The 18,293-nt window shown below is 45.8% G+C and overlaps 1 protein-coding gene across 1 annotated transcript in view; it reads left to right on the top strand.

The window, feature by feature from the left end:
• LOC146171619 (nose resistant to fluoxetine protein 6-like) overlaps window positions 1-18,293 on the top strand; it is a 217,512-nt gene that overhangs the window by 125,062 nt on the left and 74,157 nt on the right. The window contains exon 5 of the mRNA XM_084586464.1: window positions 9,131-9,231. Coding sequence (XP_084442590.1) covers window positions 9,131-9,231 — 101 coding nt within the window. The remainder of the gene's footprint in view (window positions 1-9,130; window positions 9,232-18,293) is intronic.

Consider the following 18,293-nt stretch of genomic DNA (forward strand, 5'->3'; position numbering starts at 1 on the left):
CCTATCTCCTAATGTTACCCCTACCATTTTCCGTTCCATAGCCCTCTGGGTTGTCTTCTACTTAAAGGGGCGATGACAGGGTCGTTCGATATACTGCCGTTTTATACTTCTTTGAATATTATACAGGTCTGTGATTCTACTCGTAAAGTTTTTGTTGCCTAGCGCGAGGCGCATATTACAAAAAAAAAAAAAGAAACGCGATAGCTATCGGAATCGGCAAGCTCCTCTCACAGATAGCGACAGCCATTTTGAAATACTCGTGTGACGTCACAGAGGATACGTGGCGGAGCGTCGTCTGCAATGCAGGCTGCAATATCAAAGGACGCGTCCCTTTTTTTTTTCGGGGGGGATTAAGACAGTTGTCATCCCTCATGAGAAGTGCTTGATGAAGATGTTACCGCAAGAAAGCGATATAGAGTAAGGCATGTTTTCTTCAGTATAAGGCACGGTCAGAGTAAGTTGGCTGCACGGCTATAAGTTCCTTAGCTTATCGACCCACTAATCTTTCGCATTACACCGGTGACGACGCCAGCACGGCCAACGGTCGCCTATCACCGTAGTGTGAAGTTTTCAGCCCGCGACGCCGACGGAACTGATCAGCGAACGGCCGTCCGATCTGTTTTGGTCGGATCGGAGGCCGAGCGAGAACTTACCCGATGAGTGAACGGCTTGAAGAGCTGCGCTTGTCTGTAGCTTAACCGTGCTAGAAAAAGGAAAACGAGCGGCTACACTTTATATGATCCCTCTTCTCATCAGCGATGACCTTGGCCAGAAATGTTAGTCGGCGCCGAACTGCCGGACCGTTAAGCGACGTGTAGGCCTAGCGCGAGTACGCGGGGTTCGGATCTAGAGTTTCGGCGATTACGGAGAGCGCATTCACAAGCTTCACTGGTTGCATGGGGCCATCGAGTGTAGTTATGGCAATAGCAACCCCAAAAATGCATCGCAAAGCGAGAGCACATTGAACGGGAAGCGTCGATATGTGGCCCTGTCAGCCAGCTGTCGGCGCCGCGCTTGTGTGTAGGCTGGGGACATCCACGGCGCTTCTTGCAGTGCAGTTGCAGTTTGTGAACAAATAAAGGTGCGAAAAGAAGTGGATAGTTTTGGTATTGCTAGCTCAGCTTGCATTTTATGACGTGCGACCGAGCAGCATACATCCAGTCATTGCAAAAGCTATGTAAACAAACACGCTGGGGGCGCAGTCGTAATCCGCGAATCGGCGCGTTCCTGTGGGAGTTTAGGGTTTACACACTAAATATTAAATGATGTTTGAAGCACTGACGAGTCATTTGCTGGAGAAGCAGTGAGGCTCGGGAGTCAGTCACAGTCGTGCGCGCGGCTGCGGGAGAGACGAGACGGAGACATCGGCAACTGGCTCTTGTTCGGTGCGGGCATGCAGTGAAGAACAATCGAATCATTTCAAGAATATTCGTGCTTCGCTATACGCAGACACACAAGAAAGCAGGAACCACGTACACAGAACAAGCGCGCACTGACAACTAAGGTTTATTCATAACAGGGTTACATTTAAAACAGTCCACACGCCCTCTATGATACAAGACAGCGTCACATCCCACCTACGATCTTTTATTATCTCATGACTTGTTAGCATAACTAATGGTGTGCTTACGCACTTGTCTTCTCCGGCTTCCCATATCTGAAACGCTTCTATTATTTCTCTTTCTTTTGAACGGCCTAAGAGGTTCCTTCACATTTTCAGTGCGCGCTTGTCCTGTGTACGTGGCTTTATTTTGTGTCTGTGTATAGCGTAGCGCGAAAATTCTTGAAATGCTAAACCAACTATCCCCCATTGCTGCTTTGCTTAATCGAATCGCGTTGCGTTTTGCGATGATGAGACTGAAGCGGCGGTGGCGGCGCATGCTTTCGTGCGCTGCACGTGGCCAGACTGAACATAATATTGCAAAAATGCTTTACCAGCCGAAAATAATTACGTCTGACTAACACGCGCAAGTCAAGAGGTGCGCTTCGTTCAAAGGTTTTGTCTGCTCCTCTAATGTCGCAAGCAATTTCAAGGTTTGCCTGTTTGTAATTTACTCTTAGTTTTTGGACCGAAAGAGTGACGGCAAGAGATCAGCAATCAGGAACATAACGGCGACCCCTCCCCACTTTATCGGCGCTTGTTGCTGAAACACGCTAGCTCTCATAACGTGAGAATAATATGCTTCTGATTGTACGCCTAAAGTATAGAGCATAAGGCCATCGATTTCGGCTTCCTCGGCAATTTCTAGATGAAGCCCAAAACAAGTCCGAGGGTCACTAAGGTCGCATATTATAATGAAGGCTTCTCAAAGAAAAGAGAATATGTGAAAAAAAAAAAACAAATATTTTTGCAGAAGAAAAAAAAGCTCAGTGACCACCATCCACTGCGGGCATGCAGGAATTGAGCCGACACCGCGAATAGCAGACGACATGGGGATATCTCGTTGTGACGTCAGCGGGCAATGGTTACCACACCAGAAAGCTGATTCCGATTTTAATAATAAAATTTAATTTCTAAACTATCTACTGTACCAAATCAGCTCAAATGTTGAAGATTTATAATTTAGCGTGAAATGCAATAATCAGTTTATGCTCGGTTAGCTGTCATGACCCCCACGTTACAGCCCCTTAGGTTTGTACAATAAGGATGCAATTGTTTTATGCTTTACTCTTCAGCGATTCCGGTAAGCTGCTAGTCATAATTCGGGAGTGCTTGCTAAATGCGCTCCATCCCAATCTTTTTCTCGTTGTTATTTCCCTTTCATGTTCCGGGTCTGCGCTTACTACCTGTCCTAAGTAGACATATTCGTCTACTACTTCCAGTGCTTCGCTACATAACTTAAACTGCTGTTCCTTCCCGAGGCTGTTGAACATTACCTTAGTCTTCTGCATATTGATTTTCAAGCCTACTTTCCACTTTTCCTTTCTAGGTCATTAATCATTCTTTGCAGTTCATCCCCAAAGTTGCTTAGCAAGGCAACGTGATCAGCAAATCGTAGAATACTGAGGTATTCTTCATCTATGGTTTTTGCAGCGCGTAGCCGGACAAGGAGAAAGCACGGAGGAAGAAGCAGGTACACAAGTAGGTACGGAGGACCAAGTACTTTGTCCTTGTTCGGCTATACTCCGCAAAAACGATGGAAAACCAACAAGCCCGACGGCTTGTCCTCTTCAATTCATCTACCCTTATCCCTAACTGCGCCCGTTCCAAGTTTCTGAATACTTCCTCTAAGCAAGCTGTGAATAGTACTGGGGAGATTGTGTCTCCTTGCCTAACACCTTTCTTTATGGGAATTCTGTTACTTTCTTTATGCAGAATTATGGTTGCTGTGCAGCCACTGTATATATCTTCCAGCACTTTCATGTACGGCTCGTCTACACCCTGATTTTGCAATACCTGCATTACCGCCATGGTTTTTACTGAAGCAAACGCTTTTTCGTAATCAATGAATGCTATGTATAAGGGCTGGTTATATTCCGAATACTTTTCTATCACCTGGCTGATGGCATGCATATGATCGATAGTAGATTTCCGATAACCTGCTCGATTTTTGTTTGCTTGATTGCAGTATAAATATGAAAAGGGCCGGTGTGTTGGCAATGGCGAGGGTGATGGCTGCTTCCTCTGCGGCAGTAGAAGTGAGAGCAGGTATAGTGGCGACGGAAAGGGGGGTTTGTGTATTGGAAACAGTGGCCAGGGCATAGGCAGGGTACCAGAGGTAGGGTTCAACATACACGGCGTCAGACCATGTACCGTACTGGCACCAGAGGGTGGAGGCGCGGGCAGATCGGCGAGCGGCATGATGCTCAGGGTGCCTACTCTTGGGAAGGGGCTTGACAATGAGCATGGAGAAGAGGGAGCTGGGGACACAGACAGGGGCCAAGCGAAAGGAAGGGCTCTGCCAGGGATGGCGCGAGATAAACGATCGAGGTGTGCCACGCGATGGGCCTCCACAAGATCTGAAGTGTATTGTAGACGCCCATCGCCAGCAGACGAGAAGTGGGGGTGGAAGGGGGAAGCCGGAGAGCCGACGTATAGACCGTTTACAGCGAGTAGTTAGACTCTTCCCTAACAGGTGGCGCCACTAGGACAGCCGTCATTGCTGGCCTTCGGAACGCATCGGCGCGAAGTGCTAACTGCTGCTGTGTATCTTGTGTAAGAATACCAGCTGACTTTTAAACAGCGCTGCTTTGATGCAGGTGTCATCTGTATTGTCGAAGTATTCTGCGAGGAAGTAGAGCTAATGACCCTGTTGTTTATTGGCGGAAGAACAGAAGACGCTTTCTACATAAGGTGCACATCATGGCCTAGGCAACAGTTTTTCTGGGAGATTTATCACGAGTTCATGTTCCTTTCTGGGACAAGAAATCGCCTGTGAATTGCAGAGAATGGTTATACCTCACGCCCCAGCTCGTTTTAGCACCGGCAGTAGCCATGGGAACGCGAGAACGACCCTGACGTTTTCTCAGGAACTGGATATTGAGTCTTTGCACTGCTGCCGACGTTTTTCGCAGGGCGTCAAGAGGTACCTTTAAGCTACTATTAATGTCTGTGCAGTTATACGAATTGATTGCGCAGAGAAGGAAAGTTAGTGTGGGCATGTAAGTGAATCTGTTTACTTTAATAAGGTACTATTCCCTAGGATATGCGGGATCGACTCTCGGCCTCGGCGGCTGCTTTTCGCTGGAGCCAAAAACCCAGGCGCCCATGTTTTGTGTGATATCAGTGCACATTATAGAATCCCAAGGGGATGGGAATTTCCGCAGTCCTCCACTCAGAGCCTGAGTCGCTTTGGGACATTTTTAGCACCTACACATACTATAGGCATTCACATAAAGTTTATTGCCTGTCTACAAGCTCGTTGTCCCCAGCGAAAGCTGGTACGCCGCACCGTGCAGCCGAGTACCAGCGTGCCGGAAGCCGTCAAACCAGAAGGCCAGAAGGCCGGCGATGGCGGAAGGGTCACGTGACCAAATATGGTAGCGCCCATGCGCTCGCGCTGTAAAGGGTCTATAGGTTTGGCGGACGAGACGATTGACCTTGTCTTCCTCGGCACGAGACAGAAAGAGATAGGGGAGGGAGTAGACAAGGCGGCTTAGCACAAAGGCCTGCTCAAGACAACAGAGGTCGTGCTCGCGCATGCCGTAGTTTCGGTTAGCGACCCGCCGGATCAGCCGTACCGTATGCTGGATGGTGGTAGTAAGGCGGGAAAGGACATTAGTGTGTTTGCCATTGGATTTCAGAAAGAGAAAGAGAATACGAATGCAAGAGACGGAAGGACTGGGTTGTCTGTCGATAGTGACGTTAAGGGTGGGAGATGAGGTCAGAACTATACCTTGCGCCAGGAGGAGCAGGAGTTCTGACTTGGACGGGGAACAAGCTAGCCCGACCGTGCGAGCATAATCGGCGATCGTGTCCGCGCCCGTCTGGAGAGCGGCTTCCATCTCTCCAAGATTGCCGGTAGTCACCCAGAGGGTGATATCATCAGCGTAGAAAGCATGGGAGAGGTTAGGGATGGTAGCTAGAGCACGTGCCATATGGAAAAGGGTGATGTTGAAGAAAACGGGAGAGCGAACAGAACCCTCGGTCCGTTCAGTTCCACGTCTGGAACGCGAGTCCAGAATGTTGGGATGCGTGTCAATCAGGTGCACACGATCTCTCAGCTAGTGCGGGAATCTACTTGTACTGCTCGCAACGCCCTTGCCGCGTATTTCATAGATTACATCATCCGCGAGCAGGCGACTGCGCTCAATGCTCTGGCTCCCCACGATGCCTTCGCGGATCCTAATTTTCTTTCGCGTTTTTTCTCGTGCTTTCTTTAGTATCGCCGTCTTTCACCTTTCACTGCGTTCCACGCATTCGGCACCTGTCATCCTCTCCTTTGCTGCTCGTTCGCTTGGTTACGTCGATGCTAGGCGGAGGCGCTAAACTCACAATTGGGCGCTTATGTGCGGTTCAAAATTTTTATTAATTTTGAAATAATCCAAAAATATATTTCGGGTTTGCTCTTTTTAGTAAATCAAAACTAACAACACGAGTGCAAATAATTTTATTACTACCTAGATTTCTTTAGTCATGATCATCCCCTTCATCGCCCGGCTTGTAGCCACTGCAGGGCTAAGGCCTCTCGCATGTTTCTTCAATTAACCCGGTCCTGTGCAGCTGCGTCCACTTGACCCCTGCAAACTTCTTAATGTCATCCACCCACCTAATTTTCTTTCACAGCCTGCTACACTTTCCTCTCGTTGGAATCCAATTGGTTACTATTACAGACCATTGATTATCCTCTCTTCACACTACATGTCTTCCCCATGCCCAGTTCTTGTTGATTTCGACTGTAACGCGAGTTATTTCCTTGACCCGTTTTGCACGCTTCCTACCTCTTAAAGTTGCAGGTACCATTTGTCGTCCTCAACTTAAGAGGAACCCTTTTCGTTAACCTCCACTTTTCAACTCATAGGTAAGTACAGCTAAGATGCAACTGTTGTATACTTTCCTCTTGAGCGATACCGGTAAGCTGCTAGTCAATCCGCGAGAACGGGCCAAATGCGCTCCACCCCAACTATATTCTCCTAGTCATTTCCGTCTGATGGTCCGGATGTGCGGTTACTAAAGGTCCTATGCACACATATTTCCCTACCACTTCCCGCACCTTGTTACCTATCATAAACTGCTATTTCTTTCCCAGGCTGCCGGTAATTATTTAATTCCACTGCATAATATCTGCAGACCTATCAGTCTTCTTTGTCTGCCTAGCTATTTATTCATCCTTCGGAATTCGTCACCTTAGTTGGTTAACAAGGTAATATCATCAGATAATTGCAGATTCCTGAAGTATTTTACATTAATCCTTATTCTTAGCAGTTCCCCAATCCAGATCCCTGGACAGCTCCTCTAAACAAGCGGTGGATTGTACTGGAGCGATCGTCCATCCTTGCCTATACCTTTACTGCTGAGAGTTCGGGAAATATTGTTAGTTTCTGTATGATGAAGCATGGTTGCTATGCAGCCACTAAAGATGTATTCCAGTACATTTCCATGTGACTGCCGCGATTCGACTCAGTCAAATGTTTCTTTCTATACCGGCTAACGACGCAAGAATGTCCACAATGTTTTTAGCAGTGCTTCCGGACGCCTGTATCTCTGATTTCACTTTTGAAGCGAAAGTTTCACTGCGCCATGCAAAACCAAGGTTACCGGAGCGGGTGGATACCACAACTGTGCATGCGCCGTTTTCATGACAACCGGTCGCGCCGAGCCACAGGTGTGCGCCGCGCGCCATCACTGTTCGTGACGTCATCGCCAGCTGCGCACCTCACTGCGCATGCGCCGTAATTTTTTCCCAGCTGACAACAAAAGCCGCGGCGCGTGCGTTCGCATTTACTCAGTAGATAGATAGATAGGGATGAGGATTGAAGGCAGGGATGTTAACCAGAAAGGCTTCCGGTTGGCTACCCTACGCTAGTAAAAAGGGATAAGTTGTCCGAAAATCCCCAAAGATTCCAGTTTAGGAAACAACGAAGGTGCACAGTTACACTTTAAGCGAGATTTTATCATGGCTCAATGGAGAGAAAAATAGGGTAGCTTCCGCAGCGTGCAGAATTATGCGACTTTCCGGGGCTTCGTGATAAATCGGAACGGCAGGCCACACCAAGCGCCGCACAACATACAGCGAACACACGCGAAACTGACTGCTAAAGAGAACAGCTCTTGTTTAACGTGTCACTAAATTTGAAAGAGAAAATTCCGAGTTTTGATGTCATTGAGCGATGTCCTAAATTATTTCTGTAAAGTTAGTGCTCTCTTTGAGTTTATTAAACTATATTATACACATTGCAAGCTTCGCAATGAAAAGCGGTCTTAGAAATGTGGTACCTTTTTACAAAGTAACTGAAATAAACAGAACAAGTAAATTCAACTCCTTTGACGTTTCTTTTCCACGCGGTCGTGATTTTGTTTAGCACCTTATTTCTGTAGTACTTCTCAGGCTGGCGCTATCACGCTTTTTGAATGTCTTTTGAATGAATGCAAAGATGTGACCTGTGATAGACTATCAGTGATGTAATGTGCACCAACTAAATTTTTAAGGAACTCAATTGTTGCATGGCGAAATGTCTCTCGGCTACACCGCTTGCCAAATGGTGCTGTAATTTAACGCACGAAGTGGTGCGTATTTTTCTAATAACATGTATACTTGCCTCATTCACTCAGCCTCATATAGTGAGATCTAAACCAAGCCATCGCAATGGTTCTTGCGGAGCATCTGACCCCAAAATATCTTACCAAAATAAATTCGCAGGCACTTCCAGTTTTAGACCGATCCTTCACTCAAATGAAGTGAACTGGATGACAACCGCTACTGCGTATGCTGCTGGATTTATCTCTTTATTGCAGCAAAGGATGTTGATAGAAAAGGGATCATTTGTTACTACGGCATGCGTGAAATTTCTGTACGAATGAGGAACCTGAAAAGTTGAAACAAGTATTCTACATGTTGCAGTTAGACACAAAACACTTGGTATTGATAAAGAAAAAAATTAGGCGAGTGTACTTGCAGAATCTCATGCAACGTTAGCCTGAAGAGAAAGCTTCCAAGGTTAGCAAGTAACGTCATCTTGAACTGCATACTATCACTCTTACTGTGTCCTGTTGTGTGTTGCGGTAGTCCGAGTGTCGCAGTTTGCGCTTCATGCCATTCTAGGTGCCCATATACAAAGGCCATTTATTTAACCTACACCACCTACACTATAGTGTAGCAAAAAGCCACTGGAGGTCTAGGAGATTTGCTACACTAGTGTAGCTGGTGTAAGTTAAAAAAATGGCACTACAGAGTCGCAAGCATTACATCGCCAGAGAGGAGACCTTATTCTTTCCCTTTTCAGCTCTCAGCCTGACTTCGTAACTCTGCTCGTTGTGTTTCGAGAAGTGACGGGCCTAGGAATCGTATTCTGTCTTCCACACGACACTAAACTTGACCCATGAGAACGGTATTACTGTATTTTTGTTTTCCTGCAGATTGGGGTGTTACGCTTGATCACACAGAGAATTAGGCTGTATCACAAAGTTAAGAACTACGCTGAACATTTGCCACTGTTTATCTTAACGCGTTTTGGAAACTTTTCATTTCAGAGCAATTCTGGGTGTGTTCATTGCAGCCGTCCTAACAGCGACTGCTTGTGACATCATCCTGGGCTCCTTGCAGGACCGGGGCATATATGACCGGAAACCAGGTATGTGTTCCATCTAAATATTCGTGTTCAAAGAGGTCTACAAAGAATGACTCTAGGAATTTCGATATTTATTTGTCTTTAGGGGCTAAATTTGCTTCCGGTTGACAGATTACTGTTTTTATTTTTTGTTCGCATTGAGTTTACCTGACATAGTTGATCAGCTGCTAAAACAAGATTTACAGTACATAGGTCCATATTTATTACTTACCTATATATTGCTACGCATGTTTTTTTTTTTGTTTTTTTTTTATGGACGGCACAAGTGATAACGTATTTCTTTTTTTTTTTTTTTGAAACTCTACGAATCTCGTTTCTCAATATCAAGAAACACGCAAGTCTACCGTCCGCTTTTGTTTTCAACGCTAGGAATATTGTTTCTGAACATCACAAACAAGCATATGTACTGTAGTCTCGGGTCTAGTGACTACTCTACACTTAGTTTATCAGGTTATTTGTGCTCATTCTTCTGACACAGATTAGCAGGAGTAACTGCTATTAATATTACAACAATTCACGGTTTCCCGAATATAGTAAGGTTACAAGGCAGTTAGACCCAACGTTAGACCAGCGAACGAAAGGAACGGAAACGTTCACGTTAATGGTCGGAATAAATTGGCAATGTTTTTCTTAGTACATCCAAACAACAAAGCGTTCCTATCATGGAATACATTCGTTGTCTCCCTCGGTAAGAGGCTGTCAGTCACATAGTTTAGTGGCACGCTAGTTCACGGCCGCCAGTGTTAGACGCGACGTGGGCACGCAGGCTTTTTTTCATAGTAAATAAACATAATAACCGGTAGATATAAATCAATACGTCTAGCATGTAAATTTAGTTGGGGCGGTTTTGTAACATGAAAAAGCGGTTATTTTCTGCACTTGATGTCAAACTTCTCTTAACGGATCGGTGGCCAAAATTAGCTACGAGGTCGAGCATGCCAACGATAAAAGTCTTACTGTAAAGAGTACCAGCGCTTCCTCTATTAGAAAAAATTGAGGAGGCTCCGAGAGTTGAAAATGTTCACATTTGAAGCTGTGAGCCCTCGTTGTCGGTGTGTCAGAAGCACAGCCACTTGACTACAGAGGCTGATTTCTGGATAAAGCTTGACCCTCGAACGTGGGTCTGACTTAGTGAGTTGAAATTAGGAACATAGAGGCAGGAAAGCAGGGAAGTCGTTCAGGCTCCAAATGCAAGGGTTGGTAACAGGAGACGCATCACACTCAGCTAGCTAAAAAGACAGACATCTTATTTGCGGAAAAATGGCCCAAGAAAGCTGCATAGATGAGTCTAAAACTAAAATTACGCATTTTATTTGGAACAAAACAAAATATTGAGAGTACTTGGTGCTTTTTGACGAACGAAATTTCACGAACAGACGCGGGCAAAACCGAAGTGTACGAAAATTTTCAGTGTCTGTTCGAAAGCTGTTCCATCTACTCGGATTAGGCAGTTCTCCGTAGGTGCCTAAAAATGCAAGCTGGATATATATTGCGCGCTTTCTCTGCCCCGCACCTAAAGCTTCATTTCGTTCATTACGAAAAAGCTTCACTACGTCATGTGAAGTCAAGGTCGCTGTGCGTAACATAAAGTCACACTGCCCATGCGCGAAACCACAGGTGTTCAGCCGCCGGGCTTTCGCCGCGCGCCTCGAGGACTCTGCAATGCCGCTGCGTATGACTTTATCACTCGGCCGTTCGTCTCGGCACTGCGCACATCATCGGTTGTGACGCGGGGGGAAGATATAACAACGGCGCGTGCACTCGTTGGCCAGACACGCAGTGGACGGCGATGCGACAAGCACATACTCGGTACGCCATCATTTCAAAAAACTGTATCCACGAATTCCGAGGTCGTTGCATGGTACGAAGCCGGTCGAGCCCGCGGTAATGCTAACCTGCGGGCAGACAGCGGCCGAAACCCCAGAACAACGAGAGGAACGTCTAGCCAAACTGCTAGACATCGAACATTAAGTGCAACTATTTGGTGTAAGGACACTGTGTGTAATCATGTAACATGTAACCATGGTTAACCATGTAACCATACATCATCATCATTATCATACATATCATATGGTTTATTACGTGTAACAATGTGCAGTGATGCCTTCGCATACACACTAGTTTAACCAAAGCTAAACCACCAGCATTTTTTTTACATCCTCACCGATAATAAATGCCCTGGCTTAATACCGTTCGTTGTCTTCTGTTTTTTTATCAGTTCAATACGGGAGAGCTTATGTGTACCACGAAGTGAGAAACATGATGAACTTAATTTAGGGCTCATCGCGCAACAGAAAAGGCGGAAGAAAAATACTTCAAAATATTTTTTTTGTTAAGCAGCTGTTTTTATAACACCCTAAAAATTTTACTTTCTTATACCTTACGAGATCATTCAAATTCAATCGTCTGTGTCAAAGTCCGAACGTCACTACCCTTTGCAACATCTTGTCTTTCCAGCCTAATACCATATCCCTAGCGTGCGTACAGGCTATTAAACTTTGTTCGAATGTTCAAAATAGCAGCGCAAGGTTTTATGGACAAGACTTTGTCTTGCAGTGAAGCCAAAATTACACTTCAAACCTAGAAGCACCCCTCGTGTGCAGAAAGCTTTGCAAAAATCCAGTGTATCTCCGTTTTAACGATTGTATTTACAACATATCTAAGCACTTAACGATGAGCGGGGGCTAGTTCAAAATAATTGTCCACAGCGAGTTTGATGCGAAGGAGGCCAGCCTTAGCAGCGCCAATCAAGCTTGCTGGTGTGCGGAACATCTCTATAAAAAAACGAGTATGGAGTTTACTATGGGTCCTATGCTGCACCAGGGCTTATCTATTGCCATTTTAGAGAGCAGACCTTTGGCGCCCGTTCCTACGTTTCGCGTCGTCGCCGTTGTCCCTCGTAACCAGCTCCACAGCCGGGGCAGCGCGCGCTCCTGCCGCCATTTACCATTTTATTCGTCCCCTCGAACTGAGAAAAAAAAAAACATAAAAAAATTGAGGGGGAGCCCGGACCAGCAAAAGCTTTTCCAGGCTTAAACCAATTAAAAATAAATACAAACGAGCAGCAGCTCGAGATAAAAAAAAAAAAACACTTTTTAAAAGCGATAGAAGGTATTAAAAAAGACAAAAAAAAACAAACAAACAAACGAGGTCCATGTCGAAAGGTGGTCCACGCTGGTTTAAGAAGAATAAAAGGAAAACCCCAGAAGGTAGCATCCAGACCTGCAAGTGAAACAAAACACGAACCAGAACCAGAAAAGAAGAGAACAGCAGCAAAACCACCGTCACACAAAATGACAAATAACAATACGGGGAGAGAGGCAGACGTACGAAACTCAAAGCATAAAAAAAAGAGAGACTGGGGTAGAAAAGTAAACAGGACAGTCCCCAACAAAGAAATAAAAATCGGGTGAACAATAGAGAATTGCTGTCTCCTACGGCATTGTAATCGTTGGTCCACAAATTAAAGAGAGAAAATACTGATTTTAGAAATAGAAGAATCAAGCAAAAGAAAAAAAATTAACTTCCGACACCACAGACAAGAGGTAGGGGATGAGAAAGAATGGCAAAACCTACACAAAACATTAAGAGAGAAAAAAAAACTGTCAAATCTAGTCTGATGCGAAAAGACGTCCGTCACTATGCCAGATTATATTAACCGCTAAATGCACGGGTAAGAGAAACGACGGAGGAAGATTCATAAAAAAAAAAATTACTGCACCACTATACCGGACTCGTGTGACAACCGCAGCAGAAAAGGCAAAATAAGTAAAATGTCAGATATCACAGAGGAACAAGAAAACAAAAAATAACTCTACTCATTTTATAGCAGTATGCATGCTGCCCATACGGACCTGGCTCTGTAGGCAAGAGTGCCTGCAGTCACGGGCACATCCAGGAAAACTGAAAGGCATGCTTTAAGCACTCTGATCAACACAGGAGCACGGAGCCCTCCCCTGTGCAGAGCGGGGTAGGGGGTCTTCAGGACCCTCCGACGAGACCCTCGCCCCCACCACCGTCAGGCTCAAGCACAGGATCAGCAGGTCATCCTCTGGTGCTTGTAAAAACCAAGATGGAGAGTTGGCGGCATCGAAGGGCACGCCACGACGAAATACCATTGGACACGTAGAAACGTGACCCAGTAGGCATAAGTGACCTGCGCATTACAGCCATAGGCGCCTCCATGCAGGCACGTGGGCGTGTCCGTATCAGACAGGCTGAAAGGAAGAGCAATCTTCCTCCTCTGTACTGAGCGTGGTTGGGGGTCGGCAGGAAACTCCGAGGAGTCCCTCATCCCCAGTCTCAAGTACAGTACGGATCTAACGGAAATCCACTGGTGCTTCTAGAGCCAGGGATGGACTGTTGGCAGCAGCAGCGTGCACGCCACAACAGTAAACAGGTCGAAATTGCACCCAAGTAATAAGGCAGCCAGAAAAAAAAAAAGAGAGAGAGAGAGAGAGAGAGAGATAAAGGGTACCTGAGAAGAAAAACAAAGAATTCAAGGAAAATATTAGAGAGAAAAGAAAAGGAAATCAACTCTAAATGATTACGTACATAATTGGAACGCATGTTTCGAAAAGAATATATATATATATATATATATATATATATATATATATATATATATATATATATATATATATATATATATATAATTTATTAGGACAGAAATAAAGAGAAAAAGAAAACGCATAGGTAACCTTTCAGAGGAGATACGTAGAAAAATAAACCCTGCGGCATATAATTTAAAGAATGCGAAATAACAAGCAAATAGTTTACTTAACAGAATGATGTCAGCGACAATAGTCAGGTATAGTGCTGCTTATGTGTTTAACCATTTGAATTAAAATTGCACAAGCGACAGGATTCCGAAGCAACGTCGGGTATTGAGACGTTGTTATATCTCATGAGCAAAAAGACTTTAGGCGAGAAACAAAAGGAGCAGTAAGGGAGCAGTCTTGGAAGTAGTGACGGACGTCATTACACATCTTGCCACAGGAACAAAGTGAAGAGGAGGATAGACGTACTTTTTTAAAATAAAAAGGAAATCTGCCATGCCCTGTAATTAGAGTTGTAATCGCATTACGGGGCGGACAAATGCGTGGTATATTGAGGGTATCGGGTATCCAATTAAATAATTCTGTGCCGCCATTATTTTCGCGTCAATATGTGCTCCACAAAACAAGGGAAGAACGATGTAAGCGTGAACGGACATAACGTTTTGAAAGGGTGGAAGGATGTAAACGGCCGTACTGTCCTGCGGTACCAGCTGCTTGGTCGGCTAACTCATTGCCATAAATGCCGGAGTGGCCCCGGATATGGAATAACATGAATTGAGCGAGAGACGATAAGCGCGACAGGTTCTTTTTAATGGTAAGAATTGTGGGGTTAAACGAATTTACTGAAGAGATGGCAGAGAGCAGAGACAGAGAATCTGTATAGAAATGAATAGGCGTAGTAGGAGGGTTGTTAAGAGCATATTCAACCGCAGAATTAAAGGCTACAAGTTCCGCTTCATACGCACTGGAAGGTGGCTGCAAAGAAAGGCGATGAACAAATAGTATGTTTTGGGTTGAGTTAAGTACTACAAAAGCTGCGCCCGCGGAGTGAAGTGTGAAGGACCCATCAGTATAGATATGCAGTGCGCGTTGGGAAGAACAAAACATGGCTTCCTGGTAGGTGAGTTTAATAAAATGAAATTTAAACTTGAATGAGGGATGATCAGCCCAGGGATTGAACAATGGCTGTATTTCAGAAGGGTTGTATGTAACGTTGCCATAAACTATAGGTTGCCGGAGTGTAAAAAGCTTGAACTCGGCACATAACTGGTCTAGATGAATAGGCAACGGAACAACATTTGCAAGCACGCAAAGTGCGGCTGTTCGCGTGGTAGCGTAGGCGCCAGTAAGAGCGAGGAGTGGTATTCGCTGTAGTGATAGGACGCGATCTCTTAGTCTAGAAAGAGGACAGTGTTACCACCATGCAGGGGCAGCATACGTAATCGAGGGGAGAATGACTTGGTGATAAAGTTGACGCAAATGAGGAGGTGAAACGCGAAAGTGTAAATTAAACCAATTAAGGAGCTTAGTGGTAGAGGCCAAAGTTTTAGTTTGCAAGTGATTTACATGGGGAATAAAGGTAAGGTACGAATCAAAAACGACCCCTAATAATTTGATAGTTGGCTCGCACTTAAGGCTGTGAGTTCCAAGACGGATGGTGGGTTTACGCTTATGTAATGCTGGTACTCCATTATGAAATAAAACATAAGAGCATTTTTGTGCGTTTAACTGAACACGATTTTCGGTGCACCATTGCTGGACTAAAGTCAGAACGCTGGTTGCCCTTGTAGATAACTCGCGACTTGTCTTACCAGGTACAAGGATAATGGTGTCGTCGGCATATGCCTGAATGTGAACTGGGGAAGGGAGAGGTATATTTAGGAGGTCATAAAGGACAATGTTCCAAAGTAATGGGGAAAGAGGTGAACCTTGCGGACTACCAAGAGTAGAAGGAGCCGAAATAGAACAAGAAGGAGATTGATATGTTAAATGCCGGTCATCTAAGAAGGAAGCTATAAGGAAATATATATTTTTTGGACATCGATGCTGCCTTAGAAAACGCAAGATTAAAGGGTGCCAAACACTATCAAATGCACCTTTAAAGTCCAGAGAAATTAAAACCACAGGGTGCTTCTGCTGTTTGTAGTCCTGTAATAATTCACGTAATTTATAAATGGCCTGGACAGAATTCCGGCCGTGAGTGAAACCATACTGATTCCTGTGAAGCAAGTTATTATTTGATAAAAAGTAGTACTGTCGACCATAAAGTAAGCGCTCGAGTACTTTACCAAACGAAGAATTAATACAAATCGGGCGGTATGAGCTCGGAAGGTCCGGTGGTCTGTTGGGTTCGGGAATAAAAATAACTTTGCCTATTTTCCATGGTTGAGGGAAGTGACCCAAAAACAGAGAACAATTGAAAAATGAGGAAAAGAAGAAGGGATGAGCATTAAACAAGGAAACGACAAAACGAGGAGAGATAAGATCGGGGCCAGCAGAAGACGTTAAATCCATTGAAGTTATAACAGCCTCAATTTCTTCGAGAGTGAACGGTGGATCCTGGATTGAGTTATTATAAGGCTGCTTAATATCATCCCTAACGTGAGTATGTAAAGGTAGATCTAAAGAAGAATCGTCCGCAGCGATATGCGTATTCATCAGAAGCTTTATAGTGTCTTGAAACTTCTCTGTATAGGTACCGTCAGGGTATCTCAGCATAGGAATTATTGAAGGAGTCCTGAGCTTTCCAAAAGCATACTTGTATGGTTTGCCAAAAAGGAATTTCCTTGTAGCATTTGAGCAAAGTTCCTTTACATAATTGTAGTGTGTGCGCCTGATGTTAGCTCTATAGACAGCAAGAGCTTTATAATAAATTGAGCGGTGGTAAATTCTCTGTGTAGGATCGGAAGTACGTTGAAAACGACGTCGAAGAGCCCGAACACGTGAGCGCTCCATGCGCAAATCAACCGACCACCAATCAGATCCCTCAGGAAATGTAGATTTAACAAAACGTAAGTTTTCGTTGTAGAGTTTGATAAATATCTGATTAAATTTTGAAAGGACGCTATCAAGGGCAGGCGCTGAATAGATCTGATGATTGTTCGCCGTGGCATAAATCCTCTCCCTCTTCCTCTGTGGCGGCGGCCGCGCGTGTTCTCTGAATGCGGCGCGCACTCCTGCCGCCACCGTTCGCCGTGGCATTAATCCTCTCCCTCTTCCTCTGTGGCGGCGGCCGCGCGTGTTCTCTGAATGCGGCGCGCGCTCCTGCCGCCACCGTTCGCCGTGGCATAAATCCTCTCCCTCTTCCTCTGTGGCGGCGGCCGCGCGTGTTCTCTGAATGCGGCGCGCGCTCCTGCCGCCACCGTTCGCCGTGGCATAAATCCTCTCCCTCTTCCTCTGTGGCGGCGGCCGCGCGTGTTCTCTGAATGCGGCGCGCGCTCCTGCCGCCACCGTTCGCCGTGGCATTAATCCTCTCCCTCTTCCTCTGTGGCGGCGGCCGCGCGTGTTCTCTGAATGCGGCGCGCGCTCCTGCCGCCACCGTTCGCCGTGGCATAAATCCTCTCCCTCTTCCTCTGTGGCGGCGGCCGCGCGTGTTCTCTGAATGCGGCGCGCGCTCCTGCCGCCACCGTTCACCGTGGCATAAATCATCTCCCTCTTCCTCTGTGGCGGCGGCCGCGCGTGTTCTCTGAATGCGGCGCGCGCTCCTGCCGCCACCGTTCGCCACTGCGTGTACCCCTGCATGGCAGCGACGGTGTTCGTCGCTTGACGAAGCGCCGGCATCAGCGAATCACGGTGCGTGCATCCCAAGCCGAAAAGCCGACCCACGTTGACTTGACGCGCTAGCGGCATCAGTCTAGTCCTGATATCTCTTCACCGCGCAAAGTTCCTATGGGGCCACGCGCTTCCTTCCGCGACCTTCTGATAACTTAATTGCTCTCTTCGCTCCTCCTCCTAAGCCACCTCTGTGCGGCGGCAATCGGAGTGCCGGATCGGTGGCGGCGGATCTCGATATGTGCACCGCCTGAGCCGAAACGCATAGCCGACGCCGCTCGCCCCTGCGAACCGCCTGCCTGAACGTTGTCTGTAATTGTACATGCATGTCTTGCTCGAATTCTTTGTCTCAGTCTACCGAAGAGCTGAAAGAGCTTATGAGCTGCGCTGAATTTTTGCATTAGGAAGTCACGTAATCGTCTGCATTTTTTGTACAATGAAATAAGGAGAAATTTATTCATAAAGAGGGATATATGCGGGTTTGGCTTTATCACAAAAAAGAAGTTGATTTGAACAGCAGTAGAAATACAGAATGCTTCTGCGAAAAGTTTGGAAACTTCTTGAATATAGGGAATTCGAACACACAACTATTTGCAGGAGGAGGTAAATGAAGAGGAAAAAGTTTGGCTGAAGGCTTAGCTTGGTTAAGCCTGGTGATTGCGAAAGCAATACCGTAGCTACGATTAGTTCAGCTGGTAGTGTTGCTGGTGGTGGTGCTTGTGATTGGACTTGTGG

The sequence above is a fragment of the Amblyomma maculatum genome, unplaced genomic scaffold, assembly GCF_055883805.1.
Source record: "Amblyomma maculatum isolate TAMU_Amacu unplaced genomic scaffold, ASM5588380v1 scaffold_19, whole genome shotgun sequence".
Taxonomy (NCBI): Eukaryota; Metazoa; Arthropoda; class Arachnida; order Ixodida; family Ixodidae; genus Amblyomma; species Amblyomma maculatum.